Below are 21,903 nucleotides of genomic sequence, written 5' to 3' on the forward strand. Positions count from 1 at the left end.
ACCTCCCCCCCTTTTTTATAATCTTTTCAATTCACTATCAAAAGTCCTGGCTCTTCAGATATACTTTAAACTATAAATAAACACTGCATAGTTCTCTTTTGTTTGTTTTGTTTTTTGTTTTTTGAAAAATTATTGCAGTACAATTACTCCTATTTGGAATTCAGTAAGGAGCAAACAGCACAGGAGTGTGGGCGGTCCGAATGGGTCCAGGAGCTGGCCGCAGGAGTGCTGGAGGAAGCGCAGAAGTCTGGAACAGTGTTGCTGCTGGAGCAGTTCGAAGACTGAAGGGGGAACTCACTGCCACTGCTGCTGCAGCTGCTGCAGCTGCTAGAGGATTTGGTAGAATTCGTGGAGCCAATGGCTTTGAAGGTTCTTTTGAAAATACTAATTTTACCTGCAAGGGAGAAAAAGTATTGTAAAAGAACAACAGCTTTGGAATTTGTACTTAAAACCCAAAATGGTAGGGAGCTTTTAAAATATAGCGGTAAACAACTATAAAGAAAAAAGCTTCACACTTGTGAATTGACAACAAAGAAAATGGGAAGTATAGAACATTTTCCTTTTGGAAGAGTTGGAAGATACCTGAAAATGGCCAACCGGGAATGCTTGAAAAGTCCTCCAGAAAAGTACTCAGCAACCTTATTTTATTTTATGTTTGTTGAAAATTATGCTTTCAGAGGAAAGTATTCATCATGAGAAAATATAGAATATTTGTATCACCCTTTACACATACATTAACTATTAAAGAGCATACATTTCTAAAGAGATTTTTTAATGCTGTCAAATGCCATTCGACTATCCAAGTGTGTAACCTGGGTTACACAGAGAATGTTGTTTCCAATTGTATGAAGCACTATTCAAAATAAATAAAAACAATAAAATTCCAATTTCAAAAGAGAAATTTTAAAAACAACCAAAAATTCCTTTTCTCTGCTAAAATGTGACACGTTCCACTTTTTCTTTGTGCAAATGGTAACCACATTTTCTCAATCCTTCTCTACAAAGCCAGTTCATTCTCTGGCTAGTAACATCAGTAAAATACCTGTTCTCACTGAGAGAATGTTCCCATTTGTGGAGTCGGTAACAGAGTGATAGTGAAGAAGGAGGGTTTATATACTAACAGCAACACAATTCTGACTACTCTGTTTATTTAAAAACCATTCACTTGATTGTCAAAAGCTGCATCTATGCTGGACAGAGATAGCATTCAGGGTTATGACTAGTGGTGCTGAGGCACTGTGCAGAATTCTGCACCTCCCAATCCAGCTAAAATTGTGTCTTTGCAGAAAAGTAAAGTAACTTCACATTTTAAACTTTTATTTTAAGTTCAAGGGTTCATATACAGGTTCGTTATATAGGTAAACTTGTGTCATGGCTTGTTGTACAGATTATTTCATCCCCCAAAATTGAGAAGGAACTTCTCCCTAACTCATTCTATGAGGCCAGCATCATCCTGATACCAAAACCTGGCAGAGACACAACAAAAAAGAAAACTTCAGGCCAATATCCTTGATGAACATCGATGCAAAACTCAACAAAATACTGGTAAACCAAATCTAGCAGCACATCAGAAAGCTTATCCACCACGATCAATTAGGCTTCTTCTCTGGGATGAGAGGTTGGTTCAACATATGCAAATCAATAAATGTGATTCATCACGTAAACAGAACTAAAGACAAAAACACATGATTATCTCAATGGATGCAGAAAAGGCTTTCAATACAATTCAACACCCCTTCATGATAAAACTCTCAATAAACTAGGTACTGAAGGAACATATCTCAAAATAATAAGAGCCATGTATGACAAACCCACAGCCAACATCATACCGTACGGGCAAAAGCTGGAAGCATTACCCTTGAAAATCGGCACAAGACAAGGTGTCCTCTCTCACCACTCCTATTCAACACAGTATTGCAAGCCCTGGCCAGGACAATCAGGCGAGAGAAGAACATAAACAGCATCCAGATAGGAAGAGAGGAAGTCAAACTATCCCTGTTTGCAGACAAAATGATCCTATATCTAGAAAAATCTATAGTCTTGCCCCAAAAGATCCTTAAGCTCATAAACAACTTCAGTAAAGTTTCAGGATACAAAATTAAAATAACTTCATTTGAACAAAAATGGGCAATGCTACTAAACCAACAGGACAGCTTGTACTGGGGTCTCATAATAGATAATTGCAGTTTTCCTTTAGTTGTGTTTTCATGTGTCAGCAGCACATAATAGCATCAAATAGTAATAAGATCTATTTTGAATAAATGTTTCAAAATGCACGATTTAACTTATATTATAGATCAGTTGTTTTTAACTTTTCATTGAGCTCTGAGTCTCTCTGATGAAAGCTAACGTCACTTCAATCAGAAACAAACTAACAAAACAAAACAATATTGATGTTCATCAATATTCATCTACAATGTCAAGATGTTTCACACAGGTTTCCTCTAAAGTCCCACCAAAATATCCAGGTCAGGACATTGTAATAGTATACTTACTAATATAAAAAGCTTATTTGCAGTCATGGGAGAGGAATTATCTACAAAGTATTTCCTGGGTTTTATGGAATGTCCTTGAATGAATAATTAAATAAAATAAGCTACACTTTGAGACTGTTATTCAAAATGCAAAATTGTTGAGGATACCAACAATACCAATACTTTGTCTCTTAAACATATTAAAAAAGATATACATGAATTTGTTTCTTCCTGACCTTCTTTCCAAAAGTACTAACTTATATCAAGACCAGATTTCATGGGTTTACTTACTTGACTCAAAAGAGTTTGGTTTTTCTCTTTTCCCTATGATCTATGATAAACCTGAGCTCAACTCAAAAAGGTAAAGTGTACTGGGCTGTGGTTAAAGGTGGCAAAGTGCCGGAACAAATCAAGAAACCAATAATTCCATTCGGGAATAAATGCTGGACTGTTGCCAAATGACACTCACCCCCAGTGGATGTGCTGTCTTCTGTAGTTTGTTGTAAGGACTGTATTTAGGTTTCGGGGGCTTCCCAGCAGCTCTGTCTTTGTGCCTTCTACTGCTAATGTGCTATTAAAAGTAATTTAAAATGACAGCTTTAAAAAAGTCATCTCCAAAAACCTGTCACAAATATTGCTTTAACCTGGGGAAAGATACTCATTATTTCATGCAAGTTTCAGAAAGACAAAAATAAAAGATCATGCACTTTTGTCCTGAGATCCTGATGCCTTGAGGATATATATTTTTTATGCTATCCATATATATATATATATATATATAGTTTTTTTGAGACAGAATCTCGCAATGTCACCCAGGCTGGAGTGCAGTTGCATGATCTCAGTTCACTGCAACTTCCACCTCCTGGGTTCAAGCAATTCTCTGCCTCAGCCTCCCAAGTAGCTGAGATTACAGGTGCCCGCCACCATGCACAGCTAATTCTTTGCATTTTTAGTAGAGATGGGGTTTCACTATCTTGGCCAGGCTGGTCTTGAACTCTTAACCTCTTGATCCACCTGCCTCAGCCTCCCAAAGTGCTGGGATTACAGGCGTGAGCGACTGTGCCCGGCCTATTTTAGTATACTTTTAAACAAATAGTAGTGTCTTTTTTTTTTTTTTTTTTAATTTCCTAGCTTTTCTTCTTATCACTGCACACATCTCTTTTCTTTTCTTTTTTCTTTTTTTTTTTTTTTGAAAACCATTTACAAAGGAAACGAATGTCTAAAGGAATTTTACATGCAAATAAACAAAGATGCCCAGGAACAAATGAATTTATTTCCATACTAATGTTTATCCTCACATTTGTACAGTCAAATGTCAAACCCTTAAATTCTAAAGATAAATAACTAAGGTGCATAAAATCAGTAAAATATTGTACATATGTATAAAACAAAACACAACATGAGGGCTGGACCTTCAGTTGGCAACGTATAAATGATCGCTTTGGAAGGCTATTCATAGTAAAAATGAATACAACATGATTAGTCATCCCTTTTGCAGGTGGCTGCAAGATCTAAACATACAGTACAACACCATATAATAAAACACATAAAATAAAAGAATAGCTCAGTATAAAATTAGTTGCAGCACATAAATATCTAAACAAATAAAAATGGAATACTGCAAATTGACCTTTCAAGAAAATCAACACTTTTGAGTGGAAAATCTGGTAGAGAAAAGATCTGATATCCCTTCTCCACCCACTCTTCATATACAAGAATAGTAAAAACTCACTGCCAACAATTTCTGAAAGGCTCTAGAATCTATTACACTTTAGTATTTCCTTAAGCAACTAAAATAAGCATAAATAAATCAGAACAGTGAAGGTAAGATAAGTGGGTTAACAGATGGGCAGATGGAGGGATGGATGAATAGATGGGTGGATGGGACAGAAAGACAGAAATAAAAACGAAGGAAGCACACACATCCTGCTTATAAGGCTGTCCCTTGTTGGTTTTCACTCCTAGAATACTTGCTGCTTACCTGTTTAAGTTGTGTTTCCGAGTTGACGTGCACATCACAGATTTCACAGTGAAATGTTTTATTTTGGAGGCCTGTATTTCCTTTATTAACAGGTCCTTTGCCTTTCACTCCTGCCCTAGGAAAGGCTTTGATAGTGCCACTTCCATTCCGGGCTTCCAGCATGGTTTTGTGCTTAGTACCTGTCAGGAATATTGAAAGGAAGGAAGGAAAGGAGGGAGGAAAGAAGGGAGGGAGAGAAGGAGGTAGGATGGGAGGAAAAAAAATCTTAGCTAGTATATACCTTTAAGAAACAGTACAATAACAAAATTTGATGCCTCATTTTAGTGCAGCTTTTCCTGGCATTATGGGCAGAAGTATATACGTGATACAGCAGACTGTAACAATGTGCTTTCATCGCTTTACATAATGTTATTAAATTATTCATTTTTTCTAATGCTCCACATTACAAACAAGTTCCATTAGTATAGTAATGAAACTTTAGAGTCCTGAGGGGAAATTAAATGGGTGTGACTTCATTTCATTTCCTCTTGATACTAACAAGACATAAATGATACCTGACGAGGAAGAGTCATTTAGTTGCTAAAGGTATAGCTGGAGGTGATGTGTAACAAGTGTAATCAGTTTAAACATGGTGTGTTTATAGAAGTATTAAATACCCACTTTCTAAAAAAAATACAAACAAGCTTTCTTGGCTATGTATTTTAAGTTCAGAGAGAGAGAGTAGTAGTATAAAGATCTTAATGACTCTGAAAAACAAATCCATTTTAGAAAAGTAAAGCCCACACTGGTGGGCTATATAAACAAATGACCAAGAAGATGAGGGATGAACTGATAACCCAAGCATATACACGATGGATAACTGCTTCTTTTTAATAAACAAATAACATCTTCAGGCCTTCACACATTATTCATGTAACTCTAATTGTCAACCATTAACAACATTTGTGTTTTGTTTTCTTGAGATCACTGTAGTTACATACTGCTCATAATGGCAGTTTTCTCTCAAAATTTTGCTCAAAATTTCTTTTTTCTTAGAGTTGATAAGTATTCTTCATTTTTTTTTCACTTGGTCATGTGTTTTTTCTGTGACATTTTCTTTTATAATCATTTGTGTTCTTTCTGCCATTCTGATTTTAGAAATATTTGGTAGTAGTTTCCCCTGCCTACTTGTATGTATTAGACTGTACATTCTGCAACCATTAAAGAAATGATTCTTAACTTCTGAGTTACAGGCCAGCTTCCCAGACACTAAGTATTAATGAGGAAACATGTTGTGAAGGACACTCGAGGTCACTGCAGATGACATTATATTAAGTAAGGGACAGTAAATACATTAAACAGGTTTCTAGCCACATGTTTCCCTTCTTCAAAATGATTACTTTTACTGAGTCCAATATAAAAGTATTCATTCTTACAACCTAGATGGCCTATTTTAAATATCCATATTCTTATCCATTCTTATTAAAATGTTCCTATTTTAACACATTAGAGAAAGGAAAAAGTCAATCTCTCGCAGGAAGATTGGAGGAATTGAAACGTGGAGCCAGAGAACTGCTCCAACGTAATGACCGTGATGCTTCACGGGAGCTTATTTTCAGTCACCTCCTTTGCAACATAGTGAGCACAAATGCTTTCCACTGCAGGTGCAAATGACATAAGTGGGAGCTGAAGATGACATAAGTGGGAGGAGGGCAAAGAAAAAAAGAAGTCCTAGGGAGCAAGAAACAAAATATGTAGATGATTATGAAAACTTCTTTATCCGAACAGATGATTTTATACATTTTTTTTTTTCTATGCAGCTTCTTCAGTGACACTGAGAAACATTAGCAGGGCTAATTTAGTTTATGAATGCCTAAGAAGTTAGTAGGAGATTGACTGTCATCCTGATTTTCTTGAGGCATTCCAGATTCACTTTTCGTTAATATCGTCTCTGATTGGTAGCTGGTGTTTCATAGGTGGAAGCTGAATGGGTCCAAATACTATTTTAACTTATTCAATAATATTTAAGTCGTTTATGTTGATTGGGAAGGAAAAAAGCCAGGCATAGGTGACTTGTCTCAGCATTGAGTATTAAGTGTTCAGGAGATAATGGAAAATTTAAGAGATTTGGCCCCAATAGTATGGCTCAGCAATAGCAGGCAAAGATTCAGAAAATATGGTGCTTCTCAGAATATCCTTGGCAAGCTAAGACCCATCTATGTCATGTTTCTAGAGGAAGAATAGAAATGGGACATATGTGAACATTTTAGAAACACCCATCTTTTCAGAGTCATTGGGTTGTTAGAATTATTATTTAAGTATAGTCTCTTCATAGAAGCTAGAAAAGATAGGACAATTAAATATACCCACATGTTATAAACATACACTTATACACACATGCACATGCACACACACACAGGTATACATATGATTACAAATGTGGCAACATTGGGAAAGGGAACTTCAGCTAGTAGCTTTGACTCTAGCATTACTACTCACCATTAAATGGAGTAGAACTGTCACACAGTGTAACCTTATACATTTAGTAACATATTGTCAGTCATAATTGAATAACTATTAGATAGTTTTATAAGATCTTAAAGCTTCAATAGGGAGTAAGGGTAGCAAAACACAGCTAAAATTTAGTAAAATGTATTCTTAATTATAAAGCATTTACATTTATGAGATAATATGTGCAATAATATAAACATAATATTAGAAGAACCCCTTTGTATTAAATCTGTAATACGTTTCAGATACTATGCTAAATTTTTTACCTACTCATAGCTATCCTATGAGTTAGGTGCTATTATTATCCGCATTTAGGAGATAATAAACTGAGACTCAGAAAGACTAAGTTACTAGCTTGTGGTCACAAAGAAGCATTACTGGATGCCCTTGGCAGGAAGAAAGTAAATTTCTAGCTAAGTTCCTTAGAAATCCACTAACAATTTCTAAGCCACCTGAATTCAGTTACACACAAATCTTTAATTTTCAATTTTGTTAATACTGTCTTTTCTAAACTTGGAATTTGAGTCTATAATTCTCCGTCCATCCCTGCCCCACCTCTTGCTTTTCTCATAATGCTCTTTTACTGAGCAGAGTGCCACAAACGGTGACATTTTGCAAGGATGTGGCGCTGTGTGGCTGGTGGTCTCCTCTGGCTTCAACATCATGTAAACATCTTGCAAGGCTGTCCCTTCTTTTGTGATGGCCCAGCTAGGCAGTCACAAGTCTACTTCTGTGCTACACTCTTTCCTCTGAGGAGAGACTCTGAGGAGAGACTAAGTGGACTGTTTTTCCCTTACCACTTTTAAAAGGCTGACAAATACCTTCACTTGAAGCTTCATGATTTCTGAAAGGTGAAATCATACTCCAAACACAGTCTAAATTCAGCACAGCATAAGGCTCCAAGAAATCATATATATATATATTGCTTTCTGCTTAATTGTTTATTTTGGAGTATTTGGGGGAAAGATACATATTATGCTTTTATCTGTAAAAATCAAGTTAATATGGGGGCAAGGGACTAGCCTTCCCTTTTGTTTCCCATCATTCTTACAATTCCTCATTTTAGCTGACTTTCAAGTTTGGTACTGGCATAAAGGAAAGATAGGTAAACAGGAAAACTGGCAAATGACTAAAAAATTAAATAAGTCATACATTAGAAATAATTTATTAGGTCATAAGAAAAATTTAAAAAACAAATTAAGTAAAAAAGCCCCTAATTCCACCAACTAGAGGTATATCAAAATATTAATAATAGTTATCATGTACCAGTCTTTTATATTCTATTTGTACATGTGCATTTTAAAAAGTTGGGATAAGTTAGCTAAAGTGGCTTTGCATAAAACTTCTGTGAAATTATATATATATACTTTTAGAAATGCACATGATTTTTAATGACAGCATAGACTTGTAATACACAGAGATGATATATTTAACCATTATCTAATATTAGACATTTGTATTATTTCCTTTTATTTCTCTATATAATTATGTTGTAATGAGCATCCTACTCATTAAATCTTTTATCACATTTTTGATTGTTTCCTTGGGATAGCTTTTCATAAGTGGTATTATAGGGACAAAGAATATAACTATTTTTAAGTCTCTCGATTCAAACTGCCAAATTATTTTCTAAAAATTACAAAGAAAGTTTCAGAGGAGTTTACTTTATAGGGAAATCTAGTTGGCATAGTCTAAAAATTTTGCCCCTCTCTAAAATAAATTTGAATACCTTTAAGTTTAGTTTTTCAGAAGGCTCATTAAATACTATTTAATAGCATTTGACTAGATTTTTAACAAACTCATACAATTACCAGCAATAATTTAGTTACCATCATATTGACAAGCTCAATGATTCAGCTTATAAATAGGCAGTAAAGTGGTCATAGTCAGTCTCCATACAAACAGCAAAATGCAAAGGTGTTTTTTTTTTTTTTTTTTTTTTTGCTAAGGTGTTTATTTGTGATATTTGGTATAATAGCATTATAACTCTGGTGTGTCCTAAGGAAGGAAAACACTCTCAAATCTACATACCTGGAATGTGTAATTAGCATCAAACACCTCCATGTGTTCTTTTTAAACCTCTAAATATCAAGTTAACCTTTTATTATGTTGACCTCCTATATAGTATGGATTTTCCATGTTAATTTTTTCCTAGAGAAGAAAGCTTTGGTTTACATTATTAGAATATCAAAAAACATTAAGCACCTGGAATGGCATCTAGGTATCAGGTGACCAAATATTGCCCCAAATGAGAAAAAAAAAAAAAAAAAAAAAAAAAAAATTCTATCATTTCTGTTAGTTCCACGGTTGAAAGTAATTTGCTGATTTACCAGTAATATATCCAAAGTCCAATTTGGAAAGGTGAAAATAGAGACAAAGAAAACAAGAAGTCTAAAACAGAGAAAAAAATAAACATGCTTTTTTCAGAAATGGCCCTGGAGGGAAAGCTCTGAAGTCATTATGGGATAAGAGACAAGCCACACAATGGACCCTGTGACCAAAGGAAACCCAGGGAAGAGCTCTGCAGGCTGAGGGACCCAATAGGCAGAATACATGGCTTATCTGATAGTGGAGACAAATGTGTGAAATCAATATAGCAGCAAGCCTTGAAATTCCAGCCTGTGAAGAGAAATATCGTCGACATCCAGAAAGCTTTCTTTATCCATAACGCCCTGAAAGTGTGACTAGAGGAAACACTAAGTCTCTCCCATGCTTCTCCAGACACACACTGAAAAATCTTTATATGCACCCATTTCTTCTCCTTAAAACGAGGCCCTTCCTTAAGGCCATGGAAAACACCACATTGCTTTTATAGCCATTCCCCCAAGAAAGCCTAGCAAAAGGTCTTAAACTTAGTAACATGCAACAATTAGTAAATGGACAAATTAATCGCACTTCCACAGTATAAATGCAGCATAATGTTGTCTTATTTATAAAAGCAGTGCTCTTGTTTGCTTTTAGTGTAAACTAGTTTTATTTATTTTTTATTTTGTTAATGAAAGCAACAGATGTTCTTGGCAGAAAATTCAAAGAGCACAGAAGTACATAAAGTAAAAAGCAAAAGCCTGCCCACCTATCAACTTTAAGCTCCAAGTCCTCAGTAGTAACACACTTTCACATGTATACTTTCAGAAATGTTTTAAATATCAGTGATTTTATATGAGGTATAGATGGGAAAAATGACACAGGTTGAACATTTCACTGTTTTGCACATGAAACCTCATTTAACAAGAATAGTCATGTAAAACAACACAGCCAGAAAATGCATCTTGACACATTTCTGAAGTCACTCATTCTGGTTTTAATCAGTGAGAAGTCACCAGATGTGAAATTAGTAAACCCTAAATGCTCACGGTGATGTAAAAATTGTTTTATTAGGTAATATACCTCAAATCATTTACTATCACGATCCCCCAAACATATTATTTATGAATTATAGCTCTAGTACATAGAAACTTTTGTGATGATAAAAAGATTCTATATCTATACAAATGTATGGCTAATATGGTAGCCATTAGCCATGTGTAGCTCTTAACCACTTGAGATGAGGGCACCGCAACAGAGAAATGGGACTGGCAATTAATTTCAATTTAAATAGCCACCTGAGGCTAGTGGCTACCATTTTACATAGTACAACTCTAATATTCAAATACGCCCTGTATGGCCGTGTGGAGCACAGGGAGTTTTGAAGCTGTTTTCTTAATCATTTGTAGAAAGTTTAAAGAAGTTACAACAGAAGAATTGTGATAGATGAGTATCTATCTTTATTTTCAATTAAAGGGAAGCCTTATCATTACCCTAGAAGATATTGAACAGAAGTGGCAAACAATCTTTGAGCCTTAATAGCAATAAGGTCATGAACACTGACCACAGTTGAATGGCTTAAATGAGCTTTTCACATGAAACAAGTATGTATTTCACTTCTGAATACACAGTCACAATTAGACATGGACTTCTTGAAGACAATGACTAGGTCTTGCTCATAGTAGATAGTCAAGGAAAATTAACTGGGGTATTAGATATCAATACAGATTGATAAACAAATACAACTTTTTTTTTTTTTCATTTGTAAAACGAAAGTTATGAGCTCAGGCTCTAGAATTGTGTGGGACAGATTTTGCCTCCATTAGCTGTGTGAGCTTAGGTTTCTTTGTGCTTCCATGTCCTTATTTATTTTAAAAAAGGAAATTATCTGCTTTATTGAAATGTTGTATTAAATGCATTTATTGTTTTAAGGATTATTCTTGAAACTTTGATCTACTCAATAAATTTTAATCAATCTTCTCATCCTTCTTTTTTACATTGTTGCTTTTGTTAAGGCAAAAGTTTAGAACTCTCTAAGCATTTTAAAATTTAATAAAGTCTGTCATTTGATAACTATCTTTTCTTCATATTGAAACTTGGTGAGGGGATAGAATAAGCTCTGTCTAGAAATATAAAACAAAACTAGAATGTGTTTAGCAAANTCATCCTTCTTTTTTACATTGTTGCTTTTGTTAAGGCAAAAGTTTAGAACTCTCTAAGCATTTTAAAATTTAATAAAGTCTGTCATTTGATAACTATCTTTTCTTCATATTGAAACTTGGTGAGGGGATAGAATAAGCTCTGTCTAGAAATATAAAACAAAAACTAGAATGTGTTTAGCAAAAATTATCCAATGTTACTACTTCAAGTCATTACCAGAAAAATCTGCCCAAATTAGTAATGAGCTTTAACTATAAAAGATCTCAAAGGTTTTCTTCTTTTTTTCTTTCAAATTATACAGAGAAAATCATCAAAATAAGCTAAGCAAAGCACTACCTACTAGGGTATTTGGGGGAATTTTTTTTTTTTTGTGTGGGGGAAATTTTTTTAAAGAAAAAGAAAAACACATCTTTTGTAACATTTGTATCTGTAGCATACAAGTCTAGGGAAGGGCTTCCAAATCTTTTTAAAAGACTATGTCCTCTTAAGGTGTTAAAAAAATTCTTAGACTGTGTTGTAAACACCACTAGTTAGCTCAAAAGAGGTACTTCCCTTTCCAAATTAAAAAAAAAAAAAAAAATCGAAGTAGGAATGCCTCTGGACAAATCCTGTATTCCAATCTTATGGAATATATATCAATTAATTACAACTCCAAATAATTACACACTAGTGAAAAATACAAAGGGAAAGCAAATGAAAGAACGTAATTGATCCCCAAATAATGCCAGCAGCAGCTGTGGTCATACTAATAATCATGACATAATATTTGATCCTTAAAAATGCCAATATGGCTTCTTAACTCCATTAGCAACAGAGAAAGAGAAAGAGAAAGAGAGATAGAGAGACAAATATATATATAAAAGCCCAGAGAGGACAACTGGCTTGCCCAGGTCTATAGAAATGTTCTCTGCATATCTGGGGGCAAAATTTAAGTCTTATCACTTCTAGTCCATTCTGCTGTCCTATACCACTGACAGGGTCTAATGGAAGTCGCATTCCCAAAATTTGCCTGCGGTCATTTGTTTAGAATTCAGAATGCATTTTCTAAGACTGAAAAACATGTTTTGAAAGAGCATTGGCTTTCCCCTCATAGATACACATTTCTATACTTAATGCTACAGACCCTATTTTATGTATATAATGTGTTTCTAAAGGGGAAAAACAAGAAAAACACTTAGAATTATTATTTGGATGCAAGGGAAACATTTCCCCACCCTGCAGCCTGGCTGCTTCAGACCAGAATTGACCTTCAAACCTGGTTCCCTGAAAATGCAATCCAATCTTAACACTAGCTTTCTCATATCTGGCTCTGAAAGAAAGCAGAGCATTGTTTTTGAAGCACTATTAGAGGGGCAGGGATAAGTGTAGGAGACAGTGGAGTTCTAAAGGTAGGGCACTGATTGTGGTCTTCTCTGAATGCAGACAATACAGGGGTATATTTAAAGAGAATTTAGAAAACAACAATTAAATGAACTAAATGGCCTAGGCAATCTACTTTCTACCAGTACTATGATCTGGAAACTGTAAATAACATCAGCGATAAAGGATTACTCCCTAAAAAATATTTTGTTAGTCTATATTTTAAACAATTAATGTGGTTACTATTAAGATTTAGTGTATATTAAATTCACAGATTTTTATTGCTTATCTTATAACAGATACCACATGAGCTCCAGACACACACAAATTCAGCAACAAGTTTTTGTGTCATTAGTAAGTTCATAACAGTTCCAAATACTTTGAGCTCTCTAAGGGCACGGTTCATGCATTTAAGCCCTGTGGTATTACATCTTTTTTTAAAAAATGTAAATATTATATTATAAATTAACAATGATAGCACGGTGATTATAAATATGAAGAAATAGAATCGGAATTAATTTAATTCTGTCATTTTTCATGACTAATAGAAGTTTTTATGTTTAACACAGTGAAACGGAGTGCAGGCCAGGAAGTCTAACAGTTTCATTTGGTCAGTCCCAATTGTCCAACTTGGTAACTGGCTACATCACGCATTCCATTTGGGCTGCCTTCCTTTCCCTCTTTCTTTTACCCACTCCCTTAACCTCCTTTGCCTCCCTAAGAAACTATTTGCTCTCAAATCCATGTCTCCAAATCTGCTTTTGAGGGAGTCCAAGCTGAAACACACCACAATGATCATACGGCGAATCCTACATCTGTGGCTAGTATTCCTGGCAGAAGAGCAGGTATCCCTAGATTTTCTCTTCTTTATTTTGTTCCCTGGATTTCCTCATACCACACCCTAGGGAGAAGATATAGACAGAGCCAGTATGCATGTGGCAGTTGTTTAGTGCAGGTAAGATTGCATTCACATTTATCTATATCTAGAGGAAATCCTAGACATGGTGAGCCTCCCAACACTGTTCAAGTTACAAATAATAGAGCTGAATCTGAAGATCAAAAATGGTGGACAAAGGGGGTCAAACAGCATCTATTTACGTGTCTTTTCTTCTTCCTTTGCTACCATTAGACCTGACACAGCTTGCTGGTACAAGTCTAAGTAGAGCTCTAAAATGAGCATTAGGCCAGGATTCTGGAGTGGGTTCTTTTCAGAACAGAAAAAGATCTCTGATGCAGGAAGGAAAATACAGGGAAAAGGAAACTCGAGGAGCAGCTTAGAAAGAAGGCAAGTGGCTGTGGTCCACTGAGAAGGTGTAAGGTTCAGAGAGAACACTCTTACAAGGGAATTCAAGTAAACGGTGACAGCCACATTTCACCTCCTTAAACTCTTGGATAAGATTCTTATAATAGTTCTCAGCTCTGCCTGCAAAACACTGAAGTTTTATTTATTTTTTCTCCAAAAACTACAGCTTCCCATGACTTGGATATAATAATCAGAATCCCTGGGCATAATGCCTGGGTACATACATTTTTAAAGCTCTGGGGTAATTTTGACACACAAAGTAGAGATAAGGACCTAGAAGCAGAATAGGAAAAAAGTTGCCCTAATTTGACAAGTAATTCCTTCTTTGTTTCTTAATCAGATGTTTCTAATAAGAATTCAAGAAGAAAAACTCCCTATTTATTTATTTGTTTGTTTGTTTGTTTGTTTGAGACAGGGTCTCACTGTCAGCCAAGCTGGTGTGCAGTGGCACGATCACGGCTTATTATAGCCTCAACCTCCTAGGCTCACTCTCTCCTCAGCGTGCTGAGTAGCTGCAACTACAGGCATATGCCATCATGCCCAGCTAACACTTTTTTTTTTTTTGTAATTTTTTTGTGGAGATGGGGGTCTCCTTTTGTTGCCCAGGCTGGTCTCAAATTCCTGGCCTCAAGTGATTCTCCTACCCCAGCGGCCAAAGTGTTGAGATTACAGGTGTAAACCACCACACCCTGCCGAAATTCTTGATAAATGAACTCTAGTCTCAAAGGACATGGTGTGTTTATCTGTCAAAATTGATGCCTCCTCAAAATGAATGTGTTTCTCAGTCACTATGTGGAATGGGCAAGGATTCTTAAGAAATAAATGGAATGCCAATGATGTTTATACTCTCCCAAATATCTTACATTCAAGATGAAATGTATTTGCATGAATAAACACATGGAAAATCTGTAAGGTATAGATTCTGCCTTAAGGCCAGGTACCTTTCTGTGTTTCTTAGTACCTGAACTCATGATCTCTCTTATTACAACTAATGTTTTTTGCAGGAAGAAGGTATGTGCTGAAGGAATTGTTCTCCATCTGCTATTACTCATTAGAGTCTTGAAGTCAATACTTGAATATTACCAGTGCAGCACAATGGCTGGTCAATGACTCAACATACAGCTGCAATATTAACTCAGGGCATGATTCACAAATGATTCTTTTTCTATTATAGTTGCTGACAGAGTCCTGGCAATGAACCCAGTCTTTTAGAGAAAAGTTGATCTTGGCAATGAATCCAGTCTTTAGAGAAAAGCTGATAGTTGATTGAGAGTGTGTGCGTGTGTGGGGGTGTGTGTGTGTGTGTGTACACGGATGGGGGGGCATATATATACATGCATACAGAGCAGCAAGATGGAACCAAAATATATGAGTATATTGGGAGAGCATTTTGTCCTGGCTTGTCAGTATTCCAGTATTTTCCTCCCCATTATGGGAATTAGTGTTGAAGTCAGACAGATCTGGGTTCAAATCATGGTTCTGTAACTTGATTGGTTATGTTCTGTGCCTTCTCTGAGCCTCAAACAATTGAAAAGAATAACATTTTTAAGTTATTGCAAAGTTGTTGGAAAGAGTAAATAAAAAGAGTACATTTAGAAATCACATCTGAATGGCTGCACACAATAAACACTTTCTTAAGTTTAATTGTCCAGTCCCATAGATTTAGCCCAAATAACGTTATTTTTTCATAAAAATCAAAATAGAGGGGTTTTAACCAAAGGTGCTTAGAGTCATGCAACTACACATTTTTCAACAGTACTATGGGCAGAGTTTTAGAAAACGTCATTTAGATGCAAATGCATGGAAATATATAAACTAGAAATCATATAAATGCAAAACTTGTTTTAGGACTATATTTCATTTTATCTCCTAATGTTTAAAACACACACACCCACCCACACACACATACACCCTCCCCACACACACACACCTCCCCATGGCCTTCAAGTCCTGGAAACCACCTCTTGTCCCTATATAAATTACACTTTGCTTGTCATTTTTATTTTTTAATGGTTAATGATTTCCATGTAATAATTGCCAGTTTTCCTCTACCCCTTTGTCCCCTGCTGCAAAAGATCTAATCTATTCAGAGGAAGATAATTGCAGAGCTGTTGAAACAAAAAGAAATCGCTGCATCTCACCACTGTTGTGCGCCTCCAGCTGCGAGGCGGAGTTGACAGCAACCTTGCATAGCGAACAGTAAAGAAGCCGTTTTGCCTTTTCTTCCTCGGTCTCAGTAGAAGGACATGAGCTATTGCCAGTGGCTGTCGTTGGGCTTTTTTCCACTTTAGAGGTGATCTCAGTTGTCATAACACTGCTTTTGCGGATTTCCACAGTTGTCGTCGTTGATATTGCTGGTGTCCCTGCAGTACCATCTGTATTAGAAAAACACAGAAAAAAGGGGAGAAAACAGTGATATTATCATTCCCTATTCAGGAATGTATCACGAATATTGCATTCTGCTTATAATGATAAGAGCAGCTAGCAACTGCTGTTTGTCAAGGATGCATCAATCACCTCATAAAAAAATTTACACAGATGACCATATTTAATTTCATGTATTAAAATAACACTTTCAGATGATTCTTGAATATCAACATAAATACAAGTTTAAAATATTCTATGGGGTAAATATCCACAAATTTCTCTTGTTAACACATAGCCTTAGTACAACAATATTTATAATATATTGCAGTCTCTCAATGCATATTTCTAAATGGCTTTTTCTAGATTTTAAACAATTAAAATAGAAGATAAATGCTTTTAAGATACTTTGAATTTCTTTACTACTTGTCTATTTTGCTTCTTTCTTTCATTCTTTCTTTTTTAATTAAAAAACAGGTACAGATCCTTTTGCAATATTTATCCAAAAGAAAAGAGAAAGAAAATTGGAGGCCTGATGCCATAATTGCTTTGACCAGATCAATAGTTCAGAAAATCATTGCTCTACGTACAAAGAGTTACAATTCAACCCAAGGTACAAAAATCATCAACATCAAAAGAAGAAGAATTCTAGTCTAGCGTATCTATTAAATACATGCCCTGTACCAAGTTGTACGCAGGGAGTTTGTGGCAAAAATATTCAGACATCAATAGCCACTATTCACGAGGAATTCACAGGATGGCCACACCATGCTGTTGTCACATTGTTTTAAGAGTTAAATGATCATGAAAATGTTGAGGCACTGTAACTCTACAACCCTTCTGGCTCTAAAGTCTGATGCTAAATCTGGAGAGATCAATCTCCAAAGTAAAACTACCCTTTCTTAACTTTATTTGGGTATGCACAGCTCCCCTTCCAAATATGCCAATCACTGTTATGTTAGCAATGTTTGCCATACCCAATAACAAATTGCAAATAAGCTCTACACTTATATCCTATCTACCCAAATACTACTTTTTTGCCTCTCAGCTGGTTCTTAACTTCCTCTCCAAAATATTCCTAGGCTGCCTCTCCAGCTACATCTGCTATTGAAACTGTCTCTCATTCCATATACTGCTATGGTCACTATCTAATGCTACATTGAAAAGTTCATGATAAAGAGACTTGGCAAGGATATAAGGACCAATGGTCTGTCTGCAGTTAAGTGTTGTCTGCATAAACGCTTGCTTCTTGTTAGTTCATCACTATCAAGAGTTGACTGCAGCTACAGAATGACTGTTAACTGGGATATCCCCTTTCTTCCAGGCATAGGGGTGAAAATATAGGTGAGGTTTTTTATTGCTTTTCTCAATAGGGCATCAGAAACACCAGTCAATAAAAAGAGAAATGAATCCTTGTTTAAGGGCTGTTGTATAAAAAAATTCATCTGGATCTTATTTCCTTTGCCTGATACTTCACACACTTTCAATCACTTATTTACCTGCTAAGATCAAGTAAGTCTCTTTCAGTGTCATGAAGAACATTCACCAACCAAGTTTTCAAAATCATGCTGCAAATATGTGTCTCATGGCTAGAGAAAAATAAATAAAATTACCCTAACACTAAGTTATGTCATTAGAATACTTTTATTCCCTTGCACACTGAAAGGTCCACTCCCTGATTAGCTTTTATTTGCCTGTTAAGGTTCCATTATTAAAATAAGAAGTGACAGCCAAAAAATATCTCTGAGAACCTAGAGATGGAATGAAACATAACAACTTTAAGATGGTGCCATAGCTGTTTATTGCCCCCTATATACCAGAAATGATTGTTTGAAAGCATGAGTATATGTAACTGTGAATAAACAACAAGTAGTTAATTTGCTAGGTGTTTTATATACTTAAAATAATTACATATACTTATAAAACAATTCCATTTTTTATATTGTATAAATTGTATGTATTTATAAAGTAATTCCACAGTACAGAGCTGAGAAAATGAGAAAACTCCAGAAGTTAAGAAAATTTCCCAAGGACACACAAGTAGTACATTGTGAGCCAAAGTCAAGTGTTTCATGGAACAAGAAAATTAGATTTTGAGGCAAAAAATAAGAAAGAAAGTTAGGAATGATACTCTTGGCCATGACTGTTGATACTCCATAGTAAGGTCACAAGGAGCAGTGGGCTAAAACCACTAAATTGTTCTTAGGATCAGCTCTATCAGGAGTGATAACCATAAATACAGATATTATATTTAAACTTAGTTTGGCCACACACTGAAGCTAGTGTGATACTGTGGGTATTTACTTCATTGAAATCTACTATGGTAAAGATTTCCCCAGTACTACCCTGCTCTAACAACTTTTCCTCTGGATTGACTTGTTTATTTGGTCTTAACCTGAAAATGGCACATAGCATAGATCATAGTAATCCTAAACTAACTCTCCTATTTATAGTGCAATTTATTGACAAAAGCATAGAATAAACAAAACCATGAATCTTTCGATTCCTGTGACATCTACATTAGTGTTTCTCTGACCACAGAGAATAATGTACATTTATACCAAAGACAACAGAAGATTAGAGACATCAGATTCTCTATGCCTAGGACTTAGGGAAGTGTTAACATTCTTAAGGCAAGTTCCTTGCATGAGACAGGCTTAGGGGAATTAATATCAACACTCAACTTCTGGTGCACCTACTTTGTGGAATACTTTTGACCACATAGCTAACCATAAATCTGTTATTTTCTAAGCATGTAGTTAGTGTGAAAGAAATACAACATTACATTTTTATCTTAAATGTAATATGTAGAACTTGACTCCATAAAGATAGGAATACTATTAATTTATAGGGAGTCATGGATTTTTCACTTACCTTGTTTTAGCAGTGATAAAAGGGTGTTTTTTAAACCAAGAAAGTAAGATAAATATATTTTAGCATTATGGTTTACTCAAAGAAAGTCAACTGTTCTATATAATGCATACAAAATTAGATATAGCAAAGAAGTTTACTTTAATATGGTCCATTGAATTACCAGTTATAAATAATTATTATCCACACGTTAAAATAGAATCTTAAATGAATGATAATGTTAACAGCATATACCCTTGACATGATGTGATGAAAATTACCTCTGTGGTCTTCCTTCTCATAACCCCTGTCTAACCATGAGAAAAACAGAAAACAGACCTAAACTTAAGGACATTTATCAAATTCCTGACCAGTACTCCTCAAAATTAGCAAGACTATCAAAACGAGGAAAGTGTGCGCAACTATCACAGTCTAGAGGAACCTAAGGAAATATGAGAACTCAGTGTAATGTGGGATCCTGAATGAGAGTCTAGGGCAAAAGAACATTAGGTAAAAACTTGGAAAATCAAATAAAGAATGGGCTTTCATTAACACTAATGTATGAATATCGATTCATTAGTTGTGACAAAGGTACCATATTAATGTGAGATGTTAACAATAAGAGAAACTAGATGCAGGGTATATGGGAACTTTCTGATATATTCTTGTATCTTCTCTGCAAATCTAAAACTATTCTAAAATTAAAGTGTATTACTTTAAGAAAAACAGAATTATAACCAGTCAACAAATGGTGCATCATTAAAGTTATTTTGTGGAATCATAGTCAGAAAGAACCTTCATGGCTTTAGAGCACAGTTTTCTTAATTTTTAGATAGAGAAGTTTCAGGAAATTTCTCAAGGTCACATAGTGCTCTGAGATAATAACCAAGACTTGACATTGTATCTCCCAATGCCAAATCTAGTGCTTATTATCTTAACTGCAGTTACTCATGCACTCAACTTTATTCCATCAACATTTGTTAAGCAACTATTTTGTGCTAAGTTCTATCCCAAACCATTGGGATAAGAAGGCCAATAAATATAGATCATGTACTTAGTGACAAAATAGTTTATGAGATATCCCATAAAGACTTGAAATAATAACTATTATTATAAACTTAACAATTCTTAATCTGCTTTGTTCATTGCTATATTCTTGCACTTATCCTTGGCATGAAATGGGCACTCAATAAATATTGAGAGAAAACAATGAATAAATTACCAATAATAGCTAATCATCGTGGAAGCACTTTTAAAATATTTACAAGTATTAACTCATTCAATCCTCATAAAAAAACAAGAGGTGCACAACATTTTTATTATCATCATAGCAACAAAACTGAGGTATGGAGATATTTGGGAACTTGCCCAATGCCAGAGCTGCCAACAGGTAAATTTTGAACACAGTTCAAATTTTCAAATCAAAAACAATGATTTGAACACAGTCTGGCTCAGTTGCACGTGCTCTTCGTTTATTTTTTATTGCTTAAAATTTAATTTTTTATAAAATAATTTGAATTAGTCTTGATTTATTATGCATGCTGAAAGATAACATATTAAACATTCGACTATAAAAGAAACTAAGCATGGCTCAAGCTAGAGTCAATTCTGTATATCCAAACATCCATTAAGCTAAGGTATTAAGTTGCTTAAAACCATTTAGAAGGAGGAAAGAAAGGAAAACCTATAGCTCTCAACTAACCTCTTGTGCAGAATGGTAAGAATAAACCACAGGACTTCACTGAACCTTTTTTTCCCCCCTCAAAAGACAAGAAAGTGGGAAAATGATATGCTTTTCTTACTGTTTCCCAAAGGCTGATTCAGATTTCTTTGCACTTCTCTACCAAAGACTCTGGAACAATATATATGTGACAAGGAGTTAAAAATAATGGGTGAAATTCAGTGAGAAGAGAAAGATTTGAGATGGTTGGGGCTTGCATTTCTGTGCCATTTTTCTGCCAGCGCCCTGTAGCAAATATTCATTAATGCAACTGTTGCTATTTGGCTTTGGCATCAAAACAGATTGCTAATACGTTGTGGAATGAGGCTTTAGTTGAGAATCAAAGGAAACGTCAATATTCAAGGTGGCCCATTTATGACCTTCATCTTGTATAAAAACACTGTAAATACTTCTTTAAAAAAATCCATAAAGCATAAGAAAGGATTCCAAAAAATATCAACACTTGAATTTTGGATAGTAACATGGAGCAGCCAAGTTACATGGTCTGGGCAAGAAATTTATTCCTCTGCTTACAGACTTTCGTAACTCAAGTGGAAAAACCAAAGGTGAGTTACTAGAGTTTCCTCTCAGGTAACAGGGATTAGTGTTATAACCCAAAGATGCTCATCATGTTTTCCTGTAGATTGAATGCTCAGAATTACATCTGATTTATTTTCTTCTTTCCTATGTGAATTTAAGTCTCACTCAGACTTGCTAGGAAACGAAGAAAACAGCTGCTTCCTCATGAATATGCTGACATTCTGAAGTATGAAAAGGTGCTTCTAACAACAACAACAAAAAAGTCTTTAGAAATTATTCCTGGTGGTTTATTTTCTACCAATTTTATTTCATTTAACTAAAATTTATTGAGCCCATTCCACAGTCTTAGACCCCGGCA

The 21,903-nt window shown here is 35.1% G+C and overlaps 1 protein-coding gene across 1 annotated transcript in view; it reads right to left on the reverse strand.

The window, feature by feature from the left end:
• Positions 1–94: 94 nt before the first annotated feature.
• Positions 95–21,903, reverse strand: part of ZNF385D (zinc finger protein 385D) — an 89,259-nt gene continuing 67,450 nt past the window's right edge. Inside the window, exons 3-6 of the mRNA XM_017864647.1 lie at positions 16,213–16,446; positions 4,456–4,634; positions 2,944–3,045; positions 95–394 (exon numbers count right to left, since the gene is read on the reverse strand). Of these exons, the coding sequence (XP_017720136.1) occupies positions 161–394; positions 2,944–3,045; positions 4,456–4,634; positions 16,213–16,446 (749 nt within the window). The 3' untranslated portion in view covers positions 95–160. The remainder of the gene's footprint in view (positions 395–2,943; positions 3,046–4,455; positions 4,635–16,212; positions 16,447–21,903) is intronic.

This window comes from Rhinopithecus bieti, unplaced genomic scaffold (assembly GCF_001698545.2).
Source record: "Rhinopithecus bieti isolate Rb0 unplaced genomic scaffold, ASM169854v2 scaffold_75732, whole genome shotgun sequence".
NCBI lineage: Eukaryota > Metazoa > Chordata > Mammalia > Primates > Cercopithecidae > Rhinopithecus > Rhinopithecus bieti.